Source organism: Nothoprocta perdicaria, unplaced genomic scaffold (genome assembly GCF_003342845.1).
Source record: "Nothoprocta perdicaria isolate Ctin4 unplaced genomic scaffold, notPer1 scaffold_1, whole genome shotgun sequence".
Taxonomy (NCBI): domain Eukaryota; kingdom Metazoa; phylum Chordata; class Aves; order Tinamiformes; family Tinamidae; genus Nothoprocta; species Nothoprocta perdicaria.
The window spans coordinates 4327193-4350907 of record NW_020454093.1 but is presented as its reverse complement, the minus strand read 5'-3'; the positions used below and the strand labels follow the sequence as shown (position 1 = coordinate 4350907).

General features: G+C 39.8%; 1 protein-coding gene across 2 annotated transcripts; it reads left to right on the top strand.

Annotated features, from left to right (window-relative positions):
• Nucleotides 1–1315: 1315 nt before the first annotated feature.
• Nucleotides 1316–21970, top strand: WDR41 (WD repeat domain 41). 2 transcript variants are annotated; one of them, XM_026038583.1, is made up of 13 exons: nucleotides 1316–1419; nucleotides 5062–5177; nucleotides 9126–9174; nucleotides 10957–11088; nucleotides 11459–11521; nucleotides 12020–12131; nucleotides 13665–13727; nucleotides 14683–14784; nucleotides 16064–16248; nucleotides 18019–18140; nucleotides 18893–18981; nucleotides 20204–20337; nucleotides 20824–21970. In XM_026038583.1, exons 1-13 carry the CDS (start codon nucleotides 1369–1371, stop codon nucleotides 20974–20976), a joined length of 1371 nt encoding a protein of 456 aa, XP_025894368.1. In that variant the 5' UTR covers nucleotides 1316–1368; the 3' UTR covers nucleotides 20977–21970. The 2 variants fall into 2 exon arrangements, with proteins under 2 accessions (XP_025894368.1, XP_025894377.1); XM_026038592.1 differs by lacking the exon at nucleotides 1316–1419 and adding an exon at nucleotides 1726–1768.
• The last annotated feature ends 1745 nt before the right edge of the window (nucleotides 21971–23715 follow it).

Sequence of the window (23715 nt, the reverse complement as noted above, 5' to 3'; positions counted from 1 at the left end):
AAAACTTATTATTAATGATTGTTTCAGGGATAAGATGCTAAGAAAATGAAAATGCCATATGCTACTGAGCCTTCCTTAAACCCAGTTTTTGGAGGAGAGGGCGACAAATACTAAGCACCCAAACACGGTGTTACTGATACCCAAGAGGTGGGCTCTGATGGCAGGCTTAATTACCGAGACAAGGCAGTTTTCCAAGGTCCAGCAAAGCCATGCAAGGCTTTTGGCTCTGCACCATGTGAGAACCTGGTGTCTTTCCAGTTCTCGTTGTGAAGGAGCCTTTACAAGGAGAGTATGACATTTACAACCTTCCAGACTGGCTGCCACGAAGGTCAAGGCCCCGTATTTATCTACAGAGATGCTGAACAGCACAGCCCTCTGCACTGCGTCTTTTCTGCCCTGCCTCCTCCAGACGTGCTGCTGTGATACAGAGGCACGCCTTCAAACGGGGAGACGTGGCAGGAAAGGAGGCGGAAAGCCAAGGACCGCGTTTCCGTGCCGCACCGGAGCGGAGAGCACATCCTCACGGCCTGCCTGGCTCGGCAGCATTCCCGTCCTGCCTCCGGGCAGGGAGGGCTCTCCTGTCCTTGTTTTCTTGGAACGACAAGCAGTGCAGGTAGCGCAGCGGAGGACTCCAGCTGCAGTAACCCCATGGATCCTGCCCTTGCCCCGTGGGAACAGCACGTCTCACCGGGATGTGAGGCTGTCATGACTAAACTTTTCAGAAAGGCAGCTGTGTGCTGAAGTGGACAAGCACGTGTCTTGCTTTAAAAGTGGTTTATGCTTCCCAAAACCTTTAGTCTACTGGGAAGTTGCAAAGACCCTGTCCTCGCAGCCGTGTTTTGGAGACAGCACATGATCTGGGCTAGTTGGCTTGGCGAAGCACTCAGCAGAATACAAGGAAGTCTAGGCACAGAGAATGCAAATGCCCATAGTCAAGGAAAATCCATCTCATACAGGAAAAATCTGGGAAACAAACAAGAGGGTCACAATAAAATGGTAGAATTGATTTTTTTTTGAACACGACAATGTTCTTTTCCTTGAAATTAAGGCAGCAATCAAGAGCTAATGAAGGAAAATATTTTGTTATGTAGTCACTCTTAATTAACACGCTTTCTTTATGCAATTAAACCACAGAACTAGTCACCTACCCCCCCACCCGACAGCCACTCGGCGGTCGATTGCTCGGGCCCGTCGTGGCCCTGCCCGCTCGAGGGCCGGCCGGCGCGGGGCTCGATTAGGAAGGCCTTGCTGGCGGCGCGGGGCGGCGCGCGGCAGTTGCCGCCGGTTGCAGCGGCGCGAGCGCCGGTCCCGGTGCCAGTCCCGGTGCCGGTCCCGTCCTCGTCCTGTTGCCGTCGCGGGCGGCCGCCGATGCTGCGGTGGCTGATCGGGGGCGGCCGGGAGCCGCAGGGCCTGGCAGAGGTAAGGCGGCGGCCAGGGGGCGGGGCGGCCGCCGCGGGAGGCGGCGCCGAGGAGCGCGGCGGCCGTTGGGGCCGTTGGTGAGGGGCGGGGCCGGGCTCGCCTCGCGGGGAGGGAGCGAAAGAGCGTTAGAATAAATACAAAATAAAAACAGCCCTCTCCAAAGCATCAGCAGCCCCCGACTGGGCAGGAGCCGTAGCCGGCGGCTGTGCAGGAGCCTGTGCTTGGGATAGGCGGCAACTGGTGTCGTGTAGTCTCTAAGGGTCTTTTTTTTTTTTTTTTTTTTTTTTTTTTTTAAATTACATTTTTCACCCGTGCGGTAAGCTGGGCCTGTGCAGTGCGCTAAATGCAGGTGTCCCTCCTGATGTTTTGCTTGCAGTGCGGTTTCCCTGGAGTTGAGGGGTGCTGTACTGGGGTTTCCTAATCCCCAACGCTTCCCAGTGTCTCAGCCTGGAGCTCTCCTTAGCAGGAGCTGGTGGGTGGTTGTGCCTGAGCTCCCTGCACTGCTGCTTTTGCAGGCCAGGCAGATAGGGAGAAATGACGCATTTTCAGCCGTGGAGCTGGAGCTTGTCATGACAGCACCGTGCCAGGGTGTCGTAAACACTGCTCCTTACTTGGGTAGAAATTTGAGTGTATGGGTGGCCGGGAAAGCCTCTGACTTTCTTATGGCTATGTTATGGTCATGTTTACCAGGGATGTTTATAGTCATGTTTAGCGTGGAAGAAAAGAGATGGGGAGCATTTAGCAGTGTTCTGTGGTGTGCTGGAAAGCTGCATTGCTATGTGTTTGTCTCCCACATTTAAACTCTGAGCATGGCAAGGCACCGTCCATTTATTCTGCTGTTTGTTCCTTTCTTAAATCCAATTTACTTTCATCTAGGTGTCCTGTAAGCATCAAAATGATGATCAGTAAGTTAACCACAACATTCACCTCTCCTTCACAATTTCCCATGCTCCCTGTAATCTGAGCATTTCACAGTGGACTTTTGTTGCCATTGCTGCTACAGCCTTGCTGAATGATAGTGATCATTTTGCTTCTCTGAGCAAGACTGACTAATATGTATTTATAAGAGTCAATCTCCAGTTTTATGTATTTATTTGCGTTAGGTAATATCTTTTTCCCAAAGTTGCACTGCACTGCATCTGCATTTTTTTCTGTCCTGCCTCCTCCAAATGTGTCAGTTGTGATACTGAGGCATAGGATAAAACGAGGAGGTATGGTATGACTCTAAATTCTCTCTGTCCTCCTAGGAAATGGAGAAATAAGCCCATAGTGTGTGTGGCCATGGGCAGACAGTTTAGTTTCATGCGCTTTGCGTTCAGCCAGGCATCAAGAGGCCAGCTCTATTCAAGTCTGGCATTGCCCTGGGTGAATGGCAAAAACTCTTTGGCAAAGCTGGCTTAAATTGATGAAATGTAAATTCCCACTAACCCATTTTTTTTCTGTACAGTGGAACTGAAAATCAATTAGACTTAAGCACCTAAATCACTTAAGTTGATGGCCATTCTCTGTCTCTAGGCAGAGGAGCTCTGCTAATGGAAGCAATCTAACTACAGTAGCACCGTACTCCCCATAAGATAATTTATCATGCTCTGTGGTACATACAGAGAGGTGTGTATTGCTCATGTGTTTTTGGTGAAATACTTTTGCAAAATCCCGGTGTGAAATACTCAGATTACAGGGAGTATAGGAAATTGTGAAGCAAAGGTGAATGTTGTGGTTAACTTACTGATTAACTTACTGATCATTTTGATGCTTACAGGACCTACATGAAAGTGCACAAGCTGGGAATATATTCTGTTAGCATCAGAATGTATTTTCCTCTTCTGAAAATCTTTAAGAAAGTTAAATTAATGTTACTTACAGATTTTTTTCTACATTTAAAGAAAATTCACCTAACCTGGTATTTCAGTAAATGTTAATGAAAATTTGAAAAGGGAATACCCTTTATATGACAGTACTGGAGAAAAAACTGCAGTTCATTTTACTAGGATCTATAGTACTTCATCAGTACTGTACCTCTCAGGATTCACAGGCATTCCAAGAAAGGACAGAACATCTTCTGTTGATTATGAAGCAACAGTGGAATATAGCATTATTTCTAAAAAAAAAAAAAAAAAAAAAAACCAAAAACTTCTTGAAAGAAGCATTACAATTTTGTGAAAATGTTTTTGTATTAGTAAATAAAAAATAGAAGCTGTCTTCTTCTAGCTACAGTATTTTTACTGCTATTTGTTAAATTATGCTGGTTTTTGTCTAAGATTTTTTGGAACTATTTTTAAAGAAAGTTTTGGGATGGATTTGACAACTGAACTTCTAGTTTCCATATTTTTGCACTTTTAGTTATATCTGTGGGGGCTAGACTTGCACTATTTTGAACAAGAACTGCTATTCTAATATAATTATATAAAATGTAGAGCAGTTGCCTGATGAAATATATCAGATAAAAAAAAAAAGATAAAATCACAAAAACTACAATGCTGACAATCTCTCAGTTTTAAAAATAAACACAGATTACTTTTCTTATTTATTAGTGTTGTAATTCTAGTGAAGAATAATGCTGTAGGACCAGTACAGAAGTAATAGAAAATTATTATTTCTGCAAGGAAATGTTGATGTTTCTGGGGATATGCCTGTCCTTCATGCAAGAGGGATGTTCCTGTCCTGTATGCTGAAGGCAATTGCTGCTTTACAGCAGTGCCAAGAGTAGATTCTTTTGGACACTTCAAAGAATAGACAGTCCTGCAAGTAAGAACCTTGACTGCCATGTAAAATAAAGCTGGGAACATGAGAATACTCTCACTGAGTTACTACTGAGCTATTTACTTACATATTTATAATTATGTCTAATAACAAGTTGTTCCAGAATGCTGAAGACTATAAACCTGTAAACATGTTTAAACGTGTAGAAATTCTCATATTGAAACAAACCAATGATTGTGATTACTGGAACTGTCATGCCCTGAAATTGTAGCCCTGTATAATGTTTTGTAGACCCTGACAGTGATCAGCTTGCTCCGAGTGAACGATAATCGTTTTAATTAGTAGTCTAGCTGGGATAATTGTAGGTGCTGTTTTATAAACAATCTTTTTTTTTTCCTTCGTCTTTCTAAGGTATTGGCTTTTGCACTTTGTAAATAGAGAACCAAGAAATGACTTATATATTAACTACCAGAACAGCATTTTTTCTTGTTTATTTTAAAGATGTCGTCTTTATATAAGATTAAAAGATTGAATTGCAGGTGAAGGGTATAAGAAGTTTATAGACCTCTTGGCAAATGTGTAGTTTAATGAAAAACTGAGTGGCTGATATATTGTGTCAGATAGTGTACACCACCTTGTAGCTGAAACTGAACTGCTTTTTCATCTTGGTATATCAATGATTAAAGCAGTACAAATGCTTTCTAAAACACAAAATGTTGTATGATAATTTAAAATACTTGTGATAGAAATTATTTACTTGAAATAAAAGTATTGATCCTTGGTTATGTTTTTCAATAAGGCAAAATTATAATTCAGAATTAATCATTTAAATTAATATTACTACACATTCACAAACAAATGTATATACCCAGAGTTTTAGACATTGCAAAGACCCAAGCAATTATGTCAGTAATTTTATTTTCTCTTTTTATGAATTTTTAGAAATCATCTGTGCAGACCATTGGTGAAGAACAAATACAGAATCCTTACACGGAGCTTCTTGTATTGAAAGGTCATCAAGATATAGTACGATTTCTAGTGCAAATAGATGACTACAGGTATGAAACTACTTTTCTAATTGCTTCAGAGCATCCTTGGGAATATTTCTGTGAATGTTTATAAAAATGTAGAAATAATTTTTATCTTTTTTTTTCCTTCTGCCAGAACCTAAGGGAACCTAGTTAAAAATCCAAATTCTGAACATTTTGTTTGTTTTATTTGTTTTGAGGGGCAGGGCTAGTAAAAGAGACTGAATGTAAAAGGCAAGGAATAAAAGCCCCTTTTTTGCAGTGTTATTAATTCGACGTCTCTCATGAGTTACACTTTTTTATGAGAAAACACTGATCATGCAGTTAGATTTCTTGATACAAATTAAATTAACTACAAGAAATGCTTTTAGCTAATTCACTGCTTTTCAGACTTCTGTTCTGGATGGATTTGTGTATTTTATGTTTTTGATTTGAAGGTAATTTATTTCGCCTTTTGATTTTGCAGAACAATAGACTCCTACAGGTACTGTGAATGTAGCAATTGAAGATTACATTATCAATAGTATTGGTTATTCCTCTTCCTTTCTTTCCAATCTTTTGTCAAGGTTCCCAAACTTCTGCTTTTTCATTAGTGCTTAAAGCCATATACGTGTTGTACTTTCATCTGGAAGTCTAGTGATTAAGTCACTTGAGCTTTGGTTAATCCAACCTTTTTCCCTGAATTTCTCAGACTGTGATTTTTTCACCACTTTTTTTTTATACAGAATGACTACCTGCTCATCCTTACTCAAATGTGCCTCCATATTGCATATCTCCTTCATTTTATTTTTGTTTATTACTGGAAGCAGTAAATCAGGCTGAACTTCCCTAGCACTTTTTTTTTTTTTTTTTTTCCTTTTCTCTTTGAAATTTTAGCTTTGTGCATTTTGTGTATGACGGTTTTTGTTACTTGTTCTTAGCTCTTTGTAATGAGCTCCAGTTTGAACTGTGAACTCTGTGTGAGGAATCATCTAAACTGGAAAAACTGGTTATGAAACTAAGATGAAGAGCCTAGATTTACTGTTGTCACTTTGTATGTGTGACTGAGAGAATGAGTTATGACAGTGTCATATTAGTGACCTGGCTTCTGTCCTAGCTTTGTCTGAATTAGCCTTGTGTGCTCTTTCATTTAACTTAATCCTGAAAGAGAGGAAATAATATATAGCTGCCTCAAAATGTAAGATTGTGAAGCTTTTAGTCAGTAGTAAGCATAGTAACTCTTGGCTGATGTGGAGAATTAAGCCAGGAAACCTTCAGAGCGAAGAAGCGAAGTAATAGGGAAGCCTCTCTGTTAGGGAGCTATAATAGATTATAACTTTTATAGATTAAGCACAGAAGAGGTTTTCTAACACATTCATCAACAGACTACAGAAATATAGTGTGTGTGAGGATTTGGTTTCTATGCTCACAGTATATAGCAGGAATATTGCCAAAGAAGATGATCTCCTTCCACATGTGTATTGATCAGACAGACGGTCTCATCCAATTTGGAATGCCCACAGATTCTTATTTCCAGATCTTCTTCTATGTATATTTTTTCATATATACCTATATAATTTTCACATTTCACAAAATTCCTTCATGGTGAATTTTTAGCCTGTTAGTTTTCATTTTTAGTGTAAAGTTGCATACATTGCCATAACATTTATTTTGGGCGCTAATAAAATGCAAATCAATAAAGACTAGTCCACCAGAAGATTTATATAAAAATACAACATATGATATATATTTTTAGACTTTTCCTTTCAGACAAATTATTAAAATAACCTTTCCTCAAAAATATTTTTTTCCAAAGCATATACACTAAATAAATCTTATTGACCTTTATGGAAAGAATGGAGGCACATTCTGATGCAAATAAAATCTTTTATTATTCCAGGTTTCAGTGTTAAGGAACAGACATATTATTGAAGCTAAACTAATAGTAATCAGTGTAAAACTAAAGCCTGGGCGGTCAGTATGAAGATAGATTATAAAATAACATATGGATAAGGAGTAAGTTATATAGCCAGTAAATCTTTTTGGAGTTAGAGGAGTTTAATGCAGCACTTCACTAGACATTAATTCCAAGATTTTGTTTATCAAGAATATATTCTATTACTATAGTAGTTTCTGCACTGTTAAGCAGCTGATAATATTTTTCACTTGATTCTTTCCAATAAAATTAGTATTGTTACTCTGCTTTTGAAATATTTTTATTTAGTTTTTGCAGCCATTCCATTGTGTGCTTTTTGTCAGCTGTTGTAAGCCAAGTTTCACGCTTCAGGTCTTTAGATAATATCATCTTATTGAGAATTTTGCAGAAGGATTTTCTTGTTTTCTCAGTGGCACAGCTAAAACCAGTGAGTGGAAAATTTTCTCAGATTGGTTTTTGAAGATACTAAATAAATCCTGTATAAATGTAACAGAAAGCTGCTTTTTTTTTTCTTTTCTGTTGTAAGCTTTGAACACAAAGTGAGGGTCATATTGATTGGAATATCACCAAAGAAGGCTAAGCCTCAGCAAGAGTCTTCCAGAAAATAAACTGAGATAGAATTGCATGTAATACTCTAGCATTTGACACATTAAACTAAACTGAGTTTGTAGCACGTTTTAAGAATAGTTTTCTTTGTTGCTCATTTGACCACTCGTTGCTCCTTCAGGAAGCAGACCAGGTTATAGAGGATGGTGATCATGACTGGAAGAGAATCAGGTGACCCATGAAAGTCCACCTTGGAGAACAGGATGCGTCTGTAGGATGACTGATTCTACTCTACACGTTTAGTTTTAAATGGGAATTCTACTTAGAAGAGGAAAAGTAAAAACATAAAAGAGCCCTCTGTACAACTTCTCTGTTGATGAATTACCTTCATTCCTTCTTTCAAAGATTAGTTTTCTTTTAAGCTTTTGTTCAAGTGGCACACAATTCCAATATAAATTGAAAAATGAATTGGAATTGAAAGAGATTTGGCTCAAATTGGAAAGTTTTGCTGTTTTAAATTCTTGACCTCATGAAAAACAAGACAAAATACAACTGAAAGGGAACTAAAGATGAACTAATTTTATCAGAGGTGTGTGTAGATTTTTTTTTTTAATGAAAACATCTAAAACAGAAAAAAAGCAGAAGTGATATAACTTTTTCTATTTCGTTTCTTCTTAGCAAACAATGCAAATCTAAACTAGTTCCTTCAATATTAACTACATTTATCCTTGGCTAATATGTTAAACAAAAGAAAAATAGAAGGCAGGTTTATTTCCAAGTGATAACTAAAATCAGACTTCTGTAGAGGGTCCTACTTCTGTGCTAGACTCTCTTAACTTGCAGTACATCTTTACTAGGAAAGCTTGTGTTTGTGCTGCAGTGTCCGTGTAGTGGTGCAAGTGTAAGCAGCCTGTGACAGATATTCTGTCTAGCCTAGGTAAAAAACTGAACTCAAGTCAGTGTTTTTACTATTAGATTAGCAATCTAATAAAATTATTATTTTTTCCTTGTGCTGCATGCTCTTTAGCTGAATTTTTAACAGAGGTTGTATTTCACAAATTAAATGCAGTCCCTTTGGGAGTTCTTTTAAGGCACCATTTAAAATATCATAGTGAGCGTTGGGTTCCTCTGCTCTTGGGCTGAGCTCAAATGAGTGGTTTGTAACTTATTAGGTGTCTTGTAGTCAGTCGGCTCTGACTAATAGAATTTGGGTTTAGAGTTTGGTTTCGTTCAGTGTATAAGATCTCTTATTAAATTTTAGATCAACAGGAGAATTGGTTCTGTAACAAGGGCTTATATTTATAATAGCATGTAGTGGAATTCTTAAGCCTCAGTCTTTATTAAGTATACATTGACAAATACCTTCACTTTATAAACTGTAATTGGGATTTTAAGATATATTTTTATTCTTTAGATTGAAGTTAGAGTTCAATATCATATAAATATTTATACTGCATATCTACTTCTGTTCCATTATATTATGCTATATTCACTTTTTCACTGTTTTTCTTTATCAGGTTTGCTTCTGCAGGAGATGATGGAATTGTATATCTGTGGAACGCACAGGTTCGTTTGTTTTCTGAATAGGTTGTGTGCTCTAAGAGAGAGACCAAGCAGGAGCGAGTGAAAACTTCCTCTAGCTAAAAGGCAGAATAAATAAGAATTGCTGCGTGGATTCCTAGCAGCTCTTGTTTGCATAACGTAAAACCAGATTGTGTCAGTCCAATTTTAACTTACTGAAAAACCTTGGCAGATAAAACTTGTGTTGTGAACTGAAGAGAATGATATTTATATTGATATATAGATAAATATTTAATTAGAGTGCTTTGGGAGTCTATAGTGACTTTACAGAAATCAGAGGTGAAATGCTGACATAAAAAACAGAATGTGTATCAATTTATGACTTTAAATCTTCCTGTAAAATATGTTCAATGTTTGCTGTAAACACTAAAATGCTGACTTCTGACCCCACAGGTATGTAGCCAGTTGCAGGTCTCCAGTAGCTACTTTTATTTTAACTATATTTTAAGTAGCTACTTTTATTTTAACTATGTTTTACTAACTGTATTTAGAATGACTATTTACAGTGTAATTGATTACTCCTGGTGGGGAGCTAACACAAAACTATACTGGAAATGCACCAAAGTCAGTGAAAGTTGGGTGTTTCATGTAGTGCCTTGCTTGCTACGATAAAAACTCTATTTCATCTTTGGAAAGCCTTTTAAGATGTTATATTTATGATGGAGATAGAGCTCTGTGAGTGGTATCGTTCGTTCTGCTGCCCTGCTTTATCTCCGTATCTTTGAGAAAATTATAGAGAAGAGTGGTAAACCTGCGTTTAGGAGGCTCTGTATGCAAAGTAGGTGTTAAATAGAAGTCTATAAGGGAGCTGGAGTGTGCTGTCTAAACTGGACATACCAAAAATTCTAGTTGAGTAAGTGAGAAATACCAAACTGTAAACAGTTAAGGAAACGTTAAAAAAAGACATTTGTGATGATTTAAAATGTAGAGGGAGAACTTAGAACATTTCTTCCTTCTCTTTAGCTTTTTACTGTTGTTGAACTTAAAATTTTAGCCTTCTTGTTTGAAAAAGGAAGTTATTTTTAGTGTTCAAACACATGTATGCGTGTATATATACTTGGTCTTCTAAGCAGTTCATGAACGTAAAACTAATTTAGATGTCCATTTTGGGAATAGAATTTCATTTTCTACCTCTGTGGGATTCTTGCTACCTTTTTGCTAAAGCAAATCTTCCTTTTTTAATTCAAAAAATATTAATCTAGAAGTGTAAAGAGGTACACAGTTGTAACTACTCAGCATTTTAGTTGCATGTTTGAAAGAACCAGTGTATTTCTGCATATTTTTTTTTTCAGGTTTTGCCTAAGCAAACAGAGCAGTAGTAGTCAAATTATCTAGACCACCATCTTGAAGCCGTAGATAATGTTCATTGAAAATAAAGCTGTCAGGAAGTTGGCAGTGTTTGCTGTGAAGATAGTTCAAGTTTTTCAAATCACTAAAATAAAACCAGGTTTATTCAGGAGAGGATTTGTTAGCAATTCACAATTGCTATGATACCAGGTGAGTAGGCCTAATGGCCAATAATTATATTGAAGTGAATTTAATATCCAATTATAATCCTTAGATTTGCTAGAGATTCTTTTATTTACACCTAGAGTGACACACTTACTTACAGCGAGCACATTAGAATCTTACTTTAGAATGTGAAATTCTAGACTTTTAGAATTTTTTTCTTTTTGAAAGAAATTGGTATCTATGTCAAATCTCTATCTATGCAGTTGGTATATTCCGGATTTTAACCTTCATTTTTTTCATGTGTTTATTTTTCAGACTGGAGAGAAACTTTTTGAACTACATGGGCATACACACAAAATTACAGCTATTGCACCATTTTTTTCATCAGATGCTTTTGGAGAAAATGAACAATTGATGTTAACAGCATCAGCTGACAGAACAGTTATTGTATCCTTAGATATGGAAAGAGTTCAGCTCTTATTTATTTATTTATATAAGTTTTTGGTTGAAGGTAGCAAGATAGCAGTGATGGTTGTAGACTGTTTAAGTTTATTGGATAGTAATATCCAATAGATACAACTGGATTACACTAGGGTTTTATTAGGCCTTGCTCACAAGTACATGCAGTCTCTATTGTGAAAATCTATAACAAACCATTATGAATAAGTCATTTTTGTCAAATACTGGGAAGAGGACCAAGATTTAGAAGACTGTCTCTCTCTGTGCTTATTTCTGAATCTGTCGTTTAGTTACAAATGTAACAGTTGTATTTATAATATAAATAATCCTTCTTGGTTTCCTTAGTGAATGAAGTCAGGCTTGGGACTGCAGTAGTGGCAAACAGATTCAGAAAGTGTCGTGTTTCCATTCTACTGTAAAGGTAAGCAGAGAAACTCTAGGACTGTTTTCTGTGTACATGTTATATATGACATCTTATATGCCATGGTGGGGAGTGTTAAAAGAACAGCAGTGCTCAGTTTATTCAAGAACACATAACCTTTAAATGGAAGATTGACTGAAAAGCAGACGTGATTCTTAAAATATATTTTTATGAAACTGAATATATCAATTTGTTTTTTGGAGGTTATAGAGAAAAGGTTTTACAGCTTTGTTACTGTTTTGGAAAGATAATGAGTCAAGCTCATTCTTGAATAATAATAGTATAGAGAAATCAGTGAAAGTTTGAGTTTGGATTGTTGATTGAAAATGGTACTACGTAACATAAGGTGTAGCACATTTTTGTTCTGTATTTCTCAGGCAAGTGATACTTTAAGACTACAACATTAAAGCCTTAGCTGGCTGAAGCTGATGATCATTTTACTGAAAAATTCCCCATAGAACTTTTGCAGGGGACATATATCTAATTTTTGTTCTGCAGTGTTTGACAGTTCTTCCAAGACTGGATGTATGGCTGTCTGCAGGGAGTGATCTGTGTGTTTGGAACCGAAAATTAGATCTCTTGTGTAAGACCAGTCATCTTACTGATGCAGGTAAAAATGTAAATGACTCATTATAGCCATTAAAGTGCAAGTAAAATGGATCTGTATAATGATGCAAAACCAACTTGGCAAATTCTCTTTAATTCTAACGATAATGTTATATATTAAAGGCGCGCTCTATGTTTTTAAATGTCAAACTTCAAATTTAAGCTACTTTTGATCTCTTGTGCTGTGTGAGTTTTAGAATACATCACATCTCAGTAACTGTACATTAACTTGGATTGCAGGGCTCATCCTCAGTTAGTGATTTCTACACGTTCATGGTTATAGGGGTCAGATCCTTAGGGTGGCTTTCTCTCTGAGGGAGCCTGGGATGTTTCTTTTTTTAACTCCTTCAGTAAAGATCAGTGGTGGTAAGGCAGTAAAGCTTTCTTTTTATTATTGAAAGTCAATACATTTTGTATACAAAATGGACATGGTCATAGAAATATAATCTCCGTATTAATTATACTTTTCTAGTAATAAGCATATGTGTTATCCAGCCGTGCAAAGATTTTTTACTGCATCTTATTGTCATACTTAACAGAGACAATTGGGAAGCTGTGAATCCAATTCAAAGCTGGAGGCAGTGTTTTTCCAGAGCAGTGGTGAGCAAAACTGGAGCACTTCTGGTGCTGACAGTCCCCTTCTGTAGAGATCTTCTAAGCCCGCCTGGATGCCACCCCATGCAACCTGCTCTAGTGACCCTGCTTGAGCAGGGGGGTTGGACTACATGATCTCCAGAGGTCCCTTCCAACCTCACCATTCTGTGAAAAGTTTGTGAGACCCTCCAAATCGTTTGGGATACTGATACTTATTTTGGGATCATGTCAAATATGAGTTGTATGTGGTTTTGCAGTATTTAGCATGAGGTGCTATTGAAACTTTTGTGTAAGGATCTATATCATGGGCCCTTTCTTCCCTGTGCATCCCTTGCTTCCTTTGTGGGGAAAATGCACAGACTGCTTATTGCCTGGGAGATCTAGGCGTGGCGAAGGCCGAGTAACAACAAGGCTGGATATTTAAAAATTAAATCAAATTGTGCAGGGCCAGCTGAACCAAAATAGGCACACGATTAGCCTCTTGCATATTGGGGTAGTATTAGTGTATAAAAGCTTTGGTACTGTGTACGCAAAGAGTCTTGATAATTACCACAGTATTCTTAGTATTTTCCACCTGTAAAACATAAACATAAAACATAAGTATATTAGACTTACTAAATATAAAAAGATCATTGTTTCCCAATCTAACTTACCTGAAGCTTGGTGTTCAAATTCTGCTGGATCCTGAATCAGACTTTTCTCATTACCTCTGTCTGAGGTAATTTGTTCTTTTCTGATGCAATTTTACTTCCACTCCGTGTTTCACTCCGTTTTATTTTTTGCTATTACCTTATTTGTGGAAGGGGTATATGAATGAATGTGTGTGTGTGTGTGTGTGTGTATATATATATAAAAAAAAAAAATATATATGAATTGTTAGCTCACTATGATTTCCTTAGATCAGTGAATACCTTTTCTCTCTTATTTACTGTATTTTTACAAGGTATCAGTGCTTTGCTTGAATTGCCTAAAAACTGTGTTGCAGCAGCTGCTGGCAAAGAGCTAAGTAAGTATGTTGCATTTCTGTTAAACCTGCATGTTTTGTCATCGGCTGCCTCTCAGAGTGTGTGGGCAGACCCTGCTGCTGGAATTGCATAGCTGGAGTAGCTGGTGTCAGGTGTGATCAGCAGCCTCCTTCCCTTCTCCCCGCCTTGACCGGCCGGCAGAGCAGAGCATTTCCTCTGGGAGCTTCCTTGACATCTGCAGATGTCACAGACCCTTATGTGTTTTGTTACTACTGCTGTGCCAGCTGTCTAGGTCAGATTGTGGACACCTGCATTGCTCTTTCTGGAGAACATCTGGAGCTCATTGTCTGAGCTGTCAGATTATTTTCCCAGTTTGACCTTGCTCTTACGAAGCTTCCCTAGAGCATCCTCATCCCAAGGTCATGAGTGCAAGATGCTGCCAATGAAGTAACACCAAGAATATAGTGAGACACTGTGAGGCTTTCTCATGCTCACATGGGGAAGGGTTTTTCTAGATAGGCAAACTGTGAATACTTTACTAGGTGTCAGTGTAGAGGGTCTTTGAAAATGAGAGTATTTTTATGAAAACATTTAAAGATCAGCATATAGGAAACATTCTAGGAGGGTAAAATATACGCTGAGTTAACGAAATAACGTATTTTGCTTAATATGTTTAAATACTTAAATCTGGTGTTCAGATCCAACAATTGTGAGCAAAATAAAAAGAGATTTCTTATGTTTAGACTTTCATATTGAATATAAACCTTCATTTGAACTTTCCATGGTTCTTTCGTATTCCCCTAAAGTCTCCCTTTTTGCTTAAAAAATGCTCCAAGATTTGTTAAAATAATCTTTAATTCCTAATAATACATGAACCTTAATCCCAGTGGACTTAATCTAAAAACTAACGTGTTCTAATTAAACATAACTACTCTAAACATTTTTACTCTGAATGGTAAAACCTATTTAGACATTTTTTTCTGTCTCTCTCTGAAGTAATTTTCAGGCTCATCGATAGACCTGAAGGTTGGAATGTCCTCGAAGTCAAACGCCTCGATGACCATCAGGATAACATCTTGTCGTTGGTCAGTGTCAATGGTAAGACTGCAGGCTTCGTGTGGGGAGTTGTTGGTGGAGTATCTCAGCCTTGGTGTTTTTGTTGTCACCAGACCCGTAACTGGAATGAAACTTCCTGGCTGGTACATGGGCTTTCCTGTGTAGCTACAAAGACAGTGGAGTGTAAATGTGTAATGGCTTTGCCTGTGTATTAGTGGTGAGGTGAAACCAGGCAGATCATGATTTATACTGGCTCAAAAGAGGCAATGTCAGTGACAGAAATAGAACTGCAGCTGGACTTCCTGTTGGATCCCAAATTAATGTTTTGTTTGTTTGTTCATTTTGTTATCTGAAATATAATACAGACAGCCATGTCTCTCTGCAGCTGTAGTCCAAGCTCACCGAAAGTTCAGTGTCAGTGGATGTGGCCCTGCATGTACATGCACCCCGGAAGCTGATGAAGTCTGAAACCACCTCTTAGGGCACGACTGACCCTGAACCCTTTTAACATCTCCCGTGTCTGCCCTACTACAGGTTCCTCTTCTGCTTTGGGGTCTTCTCTTTCTTTGGAGCTTCCTGTGTGTTCAGGACAGGTTATATTTCCTGTGGAATGGAGAGAATACATCTGTTCTTGGCATTATTTTTTTTATATCAGCCAGGTTGCCAAAAGGACAGGGAGGACTGCTAGAAAGAAGGCTGCTGCTTCTTGGTAGTTCTGTGATAGTAGGTGTTGGGCTTTCCAGTGTTTCTGTTACTCTTGTTTAGATTACCAGAGTGACCTTGGTTTGAAAAGGCAACGTGCTGTCTGCTCTGTTGCTGGAACGGGTCCTTTCTGTGTGGGATTAATCAATTCACAGGAAGCTGCTTCAGTCCTGCCATTACCTCTCATGGCTTCTGGTCTGTGTTTCTGGCCATGCAAAGATGTGCTTTGTTGCATCCCAGAGCTGCTGACCTGCCTCCTGGTCCAAGGAACAGAACGGTTTTGCATGTGGGCAACAAGTGCACTTTACAGTACCTGTGTGTGGACCTGCTGGTGTTCCTCACCTTTGCCATGCCGTGTGTTCTGGCAGGTGAATATTCTCCTCGCTAGTTTGAATTCTGAAGCATAGAGAGAGAGACTTCGTTTTGCCAATTTAAGCTCTCAAATGAGCATTTCCCTCTCAAAGGGAGAAGGTTTTGTCCAGTTACATACTACACAGCCTAAATAGCTTCACTCTAAAATAGGCTCCCTTACTATAGTTTTCTAGAGCTCTATCATTATGTATGTGAAATGGATTCTTCCTATTCCTCATATACTTTCTGTGTGTTGCTTTTCTTCTAGATTTGACTTTTGTGACGGGTTCTCATGTGGGTGAATTAATAGTCTGGGATGCCCTGGATTGGACAAAGCAAGCAGCCGAGTGCAACTTTTGGGACTCCTCTCTCCACACCGATGCACAGCCAGAAATAAAGTTATCCCAAAGCCCAAATGAAACTTCAGTTCAACACTTAACATCTGATGAGGAGGTAAAAAGCTTTAAACGGAGACTACTCTGACCAAACCTGCATGACCTAATGGTAAAAGGCTGAGTGTTTTCACTTTGTATTTTCAGTTTGGTTGTGGTGGTAACTGATGTGCGTAACTGTTTTAATACAGTCAGGGATTTTTACTTAAAGTTCTGGTCATTGAGCCAAATCCAGGTTATAATATGTTGATGGTCTGAGAACTAACGTAATGGACTGATTTGCTTTGACTGATAAAAGAAGTTATATCACTTGTTTGGAGTACCCCAGGAAAAATATTAGCAAGAGGTGTGTGTTTTGATAGCATCCGGCTTTCGTGTTCCATGTTTCTGGAATTGCAGTTTCCAAAATATGCCCCTCTTGGATAGTTACAGCTGAGGGCACTATAAAATGAATCAAACAGTAGGCATATTTACAGTCAGCACAGCAGTAAATAAAAACTGGCACTTCTGTTGAGACGGCCTCAAGCAGTGCACTTAAATGTAAAGAGCATAAAGATGGGCCCGAAACGCCGGCTCTGCTGGAATCGTCGCTTGGAGCACTGTAGCTTGGGCTCAGTACCGAGGCAGACCCCAGTCACTGTTCTGGAAACGTTGGGACTCCTCAAGTTATTTACTCTGTGAAATGTAACCTGCTGTTGGTGCTGGGAAGATGCTTTGCTGCTGGGGTACAGTGAGAATCTGTTCAGGGGCCTTTAGGTGCATTGCTGGGGAATGATTAAGAGATTCCTGGGAATACGGTGATGGGAGCAACGTACTGAGAAGGAGCGCTGAGGAGTGCGGCCGCTGCCCTTGTAGGTGGTTTTGTGCTGACCTGTGAAGATCCACGTGCAACTCATGCTTCAGCACCTGCTGTTTTCTAAGGGGTTGAGAAAAGCTGGGCTTTGACAGATTGTGTAAATGAGAGTGTAACCTGTGAAGTGCACCTCTTGCAGAACAGTTGTGCTCTGTAGAACTTAGCCTGTCTCAAGGTGGAAGGTAGAAGGGCTGACGTCTGATCGATTGATTGATGTTTGATTGAACTGACCCTCACACAAAAATTGGGAAAAGAATAAAACAGGTTTACTGTTTTTTCCCTTTGCTGATGGAGTGATATTTGAAATCTAAGCTGAATTTCAGAGCTATCACAGCTCCCATCACAGATGTACGTAAGAAATGAGAACTTGGACAAAGAGAGTTGATCCAGTGTCTGTCAAAACGCTGCTGATTACACAAAGGGAGTTCAGCCCAAAAGACAGGATTAGTCAACACGGGTTCTACTGAGCACTGAGAAGTGCGTAGTGTGAACTGCTTAGGAGCCATTAGTACTGGAGCTGAACAGATGGAAGCAGGGACATTCAGGGAAAAGATCCAGCATGTAATCACCCAAACAAGGTATGTCCAAAAAAAACCCCACCAAAATGTAGCAAATGGGAGTGTTTTGAACTCCGGTATTTAGTACAAAATGTAGATCATGTACACTGATGGTAGAGTATTGTTTTATTATGGGAATATAGATATTACTTGCAGAAACTGATTTTTTGCTATTCTGAGTTTACTCTTAGCTACAGGGAAGAATGCAAAGACAGAACAACTGTGTGGAGTGTAACAGAGTACCTGTTGGTTCCTGAGCATCCATGCTTTTCCTATAGCCTGCTGTTCCCCTGTGTGTGGGTAAAGCAGTAGCAGAGAAGGATGGCTAGGTGACATCCCGTAGCTCCACTGGAAATCTGTTACTAGCAGGGTCTGCTCAGTGTCTGGTTCCGTAAGTTGTTCCATTGAATTTGCTTTCCAGTGTGTGTTTGCTGCTGTTGGGAAAGGCATATTCGTATATAATCTTCAAATGAAGCGTGTGATTGCCTGCCAGAAAACTGCTCATGACTCCTCTGTGCTGCACATCGCCAAACTGCCAAACAGGTACAAGTTACGTTACCTTTTGTAATGCAGCAAAGAAACGCAGGGCTCGGAAGCGTGGGAGAGGTGGTCTGTGCAGAGCTGCAGGGCCTTGCTAGTGCTGGTCTTTAGTCTGATCTGCTTGTATTAGAGCTTGTTTAAGCTCATTTTTGTTGTAAATATTGTTAATGTGAAATAACATCATCTGGTGTGTCTGATGCAGACATTGAAAGTAAAGTAGTTTTCCTATTTTCCAAAATCAGGCTTAGTAAAACATTTTTGTCTACGCTATGAAAATACAGCTTAGTGGCATTTTACTTTTATAAAGCAACATTGATGGCAGATTCTTCAAATATTTTTCACTAAACGTTTCTGAACAGTCAAAATGTATTAACAGAAAATAATAACTCCCAGTCTTTTGTCGTCAGTGGCAGATTTCTGCCTGGAACTTATTTTTGGCAGCCAAGATACAAATTCATCAAAATACAATTGCCAACTTGCTATGTAAATAAAATCTAATGGTTGCAATGTTAGACTCCTTTATACTTAAAGTAGGATTGAAACCATTTATTTTCCCCAAGTCCATTATAATTTGTCATGCTACAAATGCAGCTTGTTTGATATGGAGAATCCAGGTACATTTTAAGAGCTGCAGTTGTGACGCTGGCGTTGGGTAGAGCCCGAGGCTCTCGCTGGGCTCCTGCAGAAACGGCCTGGGGTGAGCAGTGCTGGTGAGCACCCGTCTGAGCAGTGCTGCTTGTCCCCTCTTTTGGCAGGCAGCTCATGTCCTGCTCGGAGGACGGCAGCGTTCGCATTTGGGAGCTCCGGGAAAAGCCGCAGCTGCCGGCGGAGCCGGTTCCAACAGGTTGGCCCAGCGCGGGGCTCGTGGGACGTGTCTGAAGTGCAGGGAACTCGGTGCTGAGGGCTGCAAAGGCCTGCGGGCTTTCAGCAGAGCTCACGTGTTGTGTTGCCCCGCACGATGCAGGCCTGGCTGGGGGAATAAAGGGCGGTTGGGCGTACAAGCGCTCCGGGGCTGATGTGGAACCAGCTGTGCGCCATAAAGTGCATATGTTGTTTCTGGTTTCATCAGCTGCTCTAACAGCAATTTCTACCTTGCTCTACAAACCTGGGGCTGCTTTATACTGGTAGTGCCAGTGGCTAGAGCCACCCGTGACTGGGAACACGCGTGGGCTGTTGCACGCACTGAGATGTGTAAAGCTCCCTGGCTGCTCATCAGCTGGTAGTAACTTTTGCAGAGATCTTGGCCAATGTTAGTGTTTTTGCAAATCATGTTTTACTCCCGAGGTCTCACTGACTCCCCTCTGTAATTACTCATCTCTGGTGTCTTGCCTGCACTGGGGCTGTGGTTTGTGTGCTGGAAAAAGGGGTGAAGGCAGCAGGAAGCTCCGGGGTGCCCTGTGTCCTGCTCACAGCCTCCCACTGCTCTGGCTGTTGTCACCCTACTCTTGCGCAGGGGGCCTGGGCGCTGACGTGTCCAAGTCCCGCAGCCTTAGTGGCCCATTCAGGAGGTTGTTGTATTTACACTGCACACTGGGAGATGGTTTTAAATCTGAAAGTCAGGGGGCTGCATAAAAACAAGGATTTGGCATCCAAAGCGTGTTACCTGTAAGCCAGCATTGAATTGCATTAGTGCAGGACACAGAGCGGGTGCCTTATTTTTGTCTTTGCACAAGCGAGAACCAGTGAGTTCAGGCAGACATCACTGCCTTGTAGCTACTTTTGCTGCTTTTTTTTTTTTTTTCATTTAGACAATTCCTGGCTTTCTTACTAAACTCATGTCTTGTGCCATCCATGTGGGTCATTTAACATGTTTGCCCTACTGTGTTTCGTAAGGACAAGGAGAAAAGAGCTAATTTTCCCTTGCCCCTTGGGATGAATAATCCAGCTGCAGAAGTGCTGCATAGTAAAATCTGCTGTCATTTTGCCATGCTGCCTATCCTGCTTTTTGAGTTAAGTGACTTTCATAGTTCTCTTTTTAGCTGGAGGAGAGAAGTTGTTTCAAAATCTCTATATATTCAAAATATTTCAAAAGAAAGGATCTACTTTTTCTTTTTTTTTTAATCCAGGTTTTTTCAGCATGTGGGGTTTTGGAAGGGCCAACAAGCAGGCAAGCCAAGCTGCTAAGAAGACACAGGAGAACACGACTCTGTACTTCTTGGAGCTGGTTGGTGATCTGATTGGTCATTCCTCAGCCGTGCAGGTAGGCAGCTTTATAAGAGCAAGCAAATGCGAGTAGCCCTGGGTGGTGTTGGTTTGGAAGCGTTTCTTCCCCAACAGCTCTAATTGTGACTTTGTGGCGCCGGAGGCTGCCAACATGTTTGTCACACTACAGAGCTGTGTGGGAGGCACCAGCTTCAGGCCCTGTTAAACTCACAAAAACTTAATGCCCAACAAGACCGCTTTGACAGCGTGCTCTAGTTAGTCCTATGTGAAAAGAAGAACGTAGACTTAGTCTCATTGAACTGAGCAGGGACTGATGCCTGAGGATTGTGTGCATGGACAAGATGTCAGTGCTGCAGAAAATCGGGTTGTGTACTGGCTTTTCCTGCAGGCTGCAGACGGTGTGTGCTGCAGTGCTGCACAGCTGCTCTGCAGCTGGGAATATTTCCGATGTTTGTTTCAGTCTGTGCATGTGTTCAGTCCAGCTGAAACCTGCACTTTAAGCAAGTTTGTTTGTCTGTTTCAGATGTTCCTGTATTTTGGTGAGCTAGGACTGGCGACGTGCTCTGCTGACCATCTTGTTATTTTGTGGAAAGATGGGGAACGGGAATCTAGACTCCGCAGTGTAACGTTGTTTCAGAAATTGGCACAAAATGGTGGTTCGGAAATCAAATTCTAAGTTACTTGAATACAGGGTAAATAAACTGGATCTGCAGGGTAAATAAACTGGATCTGCATTAAATGTGAGTGTAAAGCAAAGTCTGAACTACTAGAAAATGGCTATCATTAAAGTTTACATTTATGTTGTATGTTAAACTGGTATTTTTGTTAGTTGCTGCTATTCTTCTCAAAAGGAGAAATCTGTAATTTTTTAAATTACTTGGCTTTTTCTGTAAATAGACATGGTGTTCTCTTAAACCACTGAGGATAGTAATGACAAGTAGCTTCTAGTATTATTTCTAATGTTTAAAAACAGTGGATGATTATGGAAAATCAGAGTTGTTAACTGCCTAAGATGGAGCATAACTAAGGAACTTTGGGGGCCTTCCAGGGCTTTGTGCAGAAGGCAGGAATGGAAGCAAAGCTGAGGCTTCCTGCTTTATGTAATTTATTTCATAAAGCTAGGTGTTAGTCACCCAGACTTAGTTAGTCTGAGTTAGTTGCTCAGACTTAAATATCTACACAAAGAGTCTGTTCTCAGTAAGTTTTAATGTTGGCAATGGAAGTTGCTGTCCTCTGCTGAAGGAAACGTGGGCAATTTCTGGTTGGCAAGTTTTGGTAAAATGTAGATACTGGCAGTTTGCAGGAGCTGTAGTTTTGCTGTGGGTTGCTTATGTAGCACCATTGCTAGGTCTGGCATGAAGTGTGATTGGTTTAGCTTACTCTTTCTATAGAACATTCAGCTAATTAATTTGTTTTTAAAAGAAAAAAAAAAAAAAGAGATTGAGTTAAATTCCCCTCTGCTCTCTAACCAGGAAGGGTAACTCTGCTTTTAGGCTTGAACTCCAGGTAGCTGTAAGACTGACATAGTTTGAATTCAAGCCGATGGCAGCATTCCTCACGGTCTGTTACGTTAAGCAGGAGGGCTGCATGTCAAGTCCTGCAGCTGCAACAACGTTTTAGCTGCAAGCCCCTGTGCAGCAGCAAGCAGGGCATTTGTGCATCTCTCTGGAGATACAGCCTCAGGGAGACCTGTTCTCTCTGGCTCTTCCCTCTTGTTGCAAGTGAGAAATAACTGTTGAGTTGTATATGAAGCGTGTGTGTGTGTGTGTGTGTGTGTGTGTGTGTGTGTGTGTGTGTGTGTGTGTGTGTGTGTGCGCGTGGGTGTTGTTGCTACAGCTTTACAGAGAAAGTTTCTAAAACACTTTTTTTTTTCTGGAGATGCTATCATTGATTATAGCTAGAGAGAAGGAACATTATCTTTTTATTATCTGTTCTTCCTGTACCATGAAAAACAACTATTTCATTTTTATGTGAGTGCTTTTAAGTGAATACCTGGTAGAGAAACAGATCTATTCACAAAACTCATTGTGCATTTTACAGGGATGTAATTCAGCCTTAAATATTCCTACATGCTTAAAATATATTTACATCTATCCAAAGAGCCGTTGTTCTTAGATACACTCGGTTGGCAACAGATCTCCCAAGGGGCTCTTTCTTTAAGCATTGTTGAGTTAGAAGTATTAAACCGAATAAAGAAGTTTTACACATGAACTTTGAGTATAACAATGACAACACTAAGGCTATAATAACTAACTCACTTTAAATAAGAAACTTTTTCATTTGCTGTAGAGAAGTTCAGTGAGCAGAATTAGAGTGACCAGGTTGGAAGTGTCCAGTGTCCTTTTAGATTTTATTTTTCAGCTTGTAATACATTTCCATATCTTCAGCTCACAAAGGTAAGTCTCACGCTTATCCTTAGTGTTTTAATGCCTGCAGTGAAAATGGCAGGAAACAGTGAGTCAAGTAGGCAGGCTGGAGCCCTGAAAACCTGGCAAGAACTTGGACACGAAAATTAATCTGTGCTGATTTTTCCAATCTTAAAGAAGCTTGGACTACGTTAAGACATTGGTTTTGCTTAGTCTTTGTTTGGAGGAAGAAACAGGAGAATCTCACACAAATACAATGATTACATGTTAAAGCCTTAACTCGTGAACCAGAACTGAGGCTGAACTTTATTTCTTAGGTTCCTTCCACCAGTAACATTTCCCTTTGTGTGTTAGAGCTGTGACAAACTAACAAACCAAAGTGCTTTACATGGTTGTGGTCTTACATTGATGCTGTACTTAACAAATTAAATGAAGATGACAAAGCTTTGAAAGTTGATGAAATTCTTTTCTCTAATGCAAGCTGCAGCTAGAGTTCAATCGTGAGGATATTAGCGAGACAACCATTAAGAGCACTGGTTCTAAACAAATGAATGATAAAGACAAGCAGTTCATGGTACAAAAAAAAAAAAAAAAAAAGTGTTCCAATTTATCTAAATAAAAATCCATTGAAAAATGTTGGAATACATATTAAGAAATAATATAGGTACTTTACCAAAACCAGCATTCTTCAAATATACACAATGCAGCATTTTAATACACAGCAACCTGCCTTAGCTATGACAAAAGTAAGGTTCTATTACAAGTCTAACAAAAATATAGCTTATATACATTTCTCTGCACATACATTTTATGAATGTTTCATTTTTTTTCCCCAGGAATTTGGTACAAAACATAGAAAAAAGGTTGGCACATTATGTAAGCTACCTGCAGGAAAGAGCAGTCCCTGTCCCTTTTCTTCCACAGGCTTCTTCCTATGTCCGTTCTGTTTCTCTGCCTCGTTGTGCTCTTGCACAGCACAGGAGGTAACGGGGGCAGCGCGGGGCCTTTCCTTTCAATGAGGAATGAAGCAGCTCCTTAACTGAAGCCGC

Bases quoted from the DNA above. Each gene is read 5' to 3' on its own strand.
- WDR41 (XM_026038583.1), top strand. From the start codon at position 1,369: ATGCTGCGGTGGCTGATCGGGGGCGGCCGGGAGCCGCAGGGCCTGGCA. The intron at 5,178-9,125 runs GTATGAAACTAC...TTTCTTTATCAG, and splicing joins GTGCAAATAGATGACTACAG to GTTTGCTTCTGCAGGAGATG. The intron at 13,728-14,682 runs GTAAGTATGTTG...CTCTCTCTGAAG, and splicing joins AGCTGCTGGCAAAGAGCTAA to TAATTTTCAGGCTCATCGAT.